At 41.2% G+C, this 2,500-nt stretch overlaps 2 protein-coding genes across 3 annotated transcripts in view; both read left to right on the top strand.

Moving 5' to 3' along the window:
• Positions 1-522: 522 nt before the first annotated feature.
• On the top strand, positions 523-2,258 carry LOC125957778 (alpha-tocopherol transfer protein-like). 2 transcript variants are annotated; one of them, XM_049690692.1, is made up of 5 exons: positions 523-696; positions 808-964; positions 1,382-1,489; positions 1,559-1,917; positions 1,982-2,245. In XM_049690692.1, exons 1-5 carry the CDS (start codon positions 567-569, stop codon positions 2,104-2,106), a joined length of 879 nt encoding a protein of 292 aa, XP_049546649.1. In that variant the 5' UTR covers positions 523-566; the 3' UTR covers positions 2,107-2,245. The 2 variants fall into 2 exon arrangements, with proteins under 2 accessions (XP_049546649.1, XP_049546650.1); XM_049690693.1 differs by lacking the exons at positions 523-696; positions 808-964 and adding an exon at positions 969-1,184 and having other exon boundaries at positions 1,982-2,258.
• Positions 2,259-2,333: 75 nt separating this feature from the next.
• The window catches only part of LOC125957777 (pyruvate dehydrogenase E1 component subunit alpha type II, mitochondrial-like), a 3,196-nt gene continuing 3,029 nt past the window's right edge, over positions 2,334-2,500 (top strand). The window contains exon 1 of the mRNA XM_049690691.1: positions 2,334-2,500. This exon is cut by the window's right edge and continues 152 nt beyond it. The gene's annotated coding sequence lies outside the window, so the exon portion shown is untranslated.

The raw sequence follows: 2,500 nt of genomic DNA, 5'->3' as shown, positions 1-2,500 counted from the left end.
ACAACATACGAGCGTAATGAATGGTTAGGATCCCCAAGTTGTGCGTATCATACTTTCAGACAGATTCATAAGTCAAATTTTAAGAATTTTATTTTGTTATAACCGATGTTATAATGTTCTTCAAATCATGCTTTTTCTACCAGGTGAACAAACAGTAAAAAGATAAAGAGAAATAATTTCTACAATCGTTTGCTGTCGGTACGAACCCTCATCCAACATACTAAAATTTAACAAGAGCATTACTATACTAATTGTGTGTTAGATACAGGGGGGGGGGGGGGGGGGGCTGTTAGGACGTGTACAAACGAGATAGGTTCTAACATTAACGTGTTGTGGATACACTTGAAAGTTCTTTTATTCGATTAACGCGCCATGCGTACTTCAGTGACGAAAGCACGTAGTGTGTTGATGTGTATATGTAACGTTCCGTAATCTCATCATCGCTACGTAGATAATGTTGATGATGGTGTTGAAGTTATTACTTTGACGCTCGCGTCGTCCCATTCATCAGTTGACGTAGTGCAGTTGAGTTTAGCGTGTCGCCTGCGTTTGAGAAACACTTTGCCATGCAGACATCAACGGATACGGGCGAAGATCAACCAGCAGAAATTCAATGTTGGCCTCAAGTGAATGTGAAGTGCCTCAAGGAAATAAAACAATGGCTCATCGCGCAACCACATCTACCGGCACTAGAAGGTAAAGCCAGATAACTGCTGTAGACCGCCGGTTGTTTTAATTAATTATTGTAATGCCGTGTTTGTTACATCCGCATATGTGCTGCTACGAAATTGGAATCAATGGGCCCAGATCACGACATAGCACTATTTCTTCATGCCAACTACAATAACCAACAAGCCACCCAGACAACGATCGAAAATTATTGTACCTCGAGGACAAACTATCGCGACTTTTTCGCCGATCGAGATGTTTTCAGCGATCCCGTGCAAACGGCGTTAGCCATCATGTAACTATATTGTGTTTCTTTTTTGTTTATTGAATTTACACATGAATTATCTCCGACATCATTCCGAAGGAGGGAGCATTATCATTGATGAATTTTGATTGATTCGGGTTGAACAACTTACATACATACATACGCGTCTTGAACGATACCCAGATAGAGATTAACAGGTGTCGAGGTCAACGCTTGTGCGTCACGCAGCATCAGGGAGGTCTGTGATGGAGTAAGTGAGTTAAATGCGATTGACCAAACCAATACTCTGGTCTGTTCCGCACTTGACTAATGCTTACCCATGGGATGAACGTTATGCATAGCATTGAGTATAGTATGATCAATAAAATTGTCAATAATACCATTACGTTTCAAGAGGTACATAATAGAGAGGATGGAAATAACTAAATTTGTTACTTTCTGTTCTAGGATGGTTGCTATATTACCAGGTGAAACGAAAGAAGGTTATAAAATGGTATATAGTCGCCTGCGGACAACGGATACGACGCACTTCAATCATCCGCAAATACTAAAAACGTTAGAAAAACGAACGGTTTAGGATATCAAGCGCCTTTTAACCTTTTTTATTGTTTTATTACTCCACAGCATGACGATGTGCATGGATTTGTGGGTGAAGCTCGAAGGCAACGCCAATGGTCTCATAATGTTATCAGACATGCAAGGAATGCATACGGGACACATTACAAAGTTCAGCATGGGAGCAGTAAAAAAACAAAGTTTCTATTTTCAGGAAGCTCTTCCGATTCGTCTGAAGCAAATTCACTTCATCAATGTGAGCCCGCTTATAAACCGTCTAATGTTTCTTGTGAGGCCCTTCCTGCGCAAAGATGTACAAGAAATGATAAATATGCACATGACTACCGACACTCTGCACAGTGCCATCCCCCTGGAGAGCCTACCCAACGAATACGGGGGAAAGGCTGGCACGTTTGAGGATATGGATAGTAAGTATAGTTAAAATAACTCACAAATAGTCGGGTTTTCTAAACTCGCCTACCATCGTTTCAGAATCGTTCAAAGAAAAATTGTACGCGCATCGTGACTGGTTTAAGGAAACGGAGAACAAGTATTTGGTGGACGAATCAAAACGTGAACACACACCGAAGCGGTTCATGTTTGGTCTATTTGGATGAAATCCTTTTGAAGGACCTTTTAATTAACAATTGGTTGGAATAACACATAAAAAGATAAAGTTTATTTGCCAGTCAATTTGGTCATGTTGCATTTTAAATTCAAAATAAGCGGAAAAAAGAAACTAAAAAAGTTTCAAACGGTCTCCGAAGCCTCGATCTATTGCGAGAAAAAGCAACCGCTATTCTCTTTCTCGCTCGCTCATACAGGTGAGATACGAGAGCTCGCCGCGGCTGCCTACCAACAGACAGCATTTGCTGTCAGCTGTCAGTTATTGCTGTCCCCTTCTCTCCTTAGACAAATTTTTCGTCCTACCTCCCTCACACACACTAAAAATGCTGGCTGGGCTACACTAATGTGCAGCATTGTGGACTCAAGGAGTACTCGAGCAGTCGA

Source organism: Anopheles darlingi, chromosome 3, assembly GCF_943734745.1.
Source record: "Anopheles darlingi chromosome 3, idAnoDarlMG_H_01, whole genome shotgun sequence".
NCBI lineage: Eukaryota > Metazoa > Arthropoda > Insecta > Diptera > Culicidae > Anopheles > Anopheles darlingi.
This window is presented reverse-complemented; position numbering and strand designations above follow the sequence as displayed.

Bases quoted from the DNA above. Each gene is read 5' to 3' on its own strand.
- LOC125957778 (XM_049690692.1), top strand. From the start codon at position 567: ATGCAGACATCAACGGATACGGGCGAAGATCAACCAGCAGAAATTCAA. The intron at 965-1,381 runs GTAACTATATTG...TTTCTGTTCTAG, and splicing joins CAAACGGCGTTAGCCATCAT to GATGGTTGCTATATTACCAG. The intron at 1,918-1,981 runs GTAAGTATAGTT...CCATCGTTTCAG, and splicing joins CACGTTTGAGGATATGGATA to AATCGTTCAAAGAAAAATTG.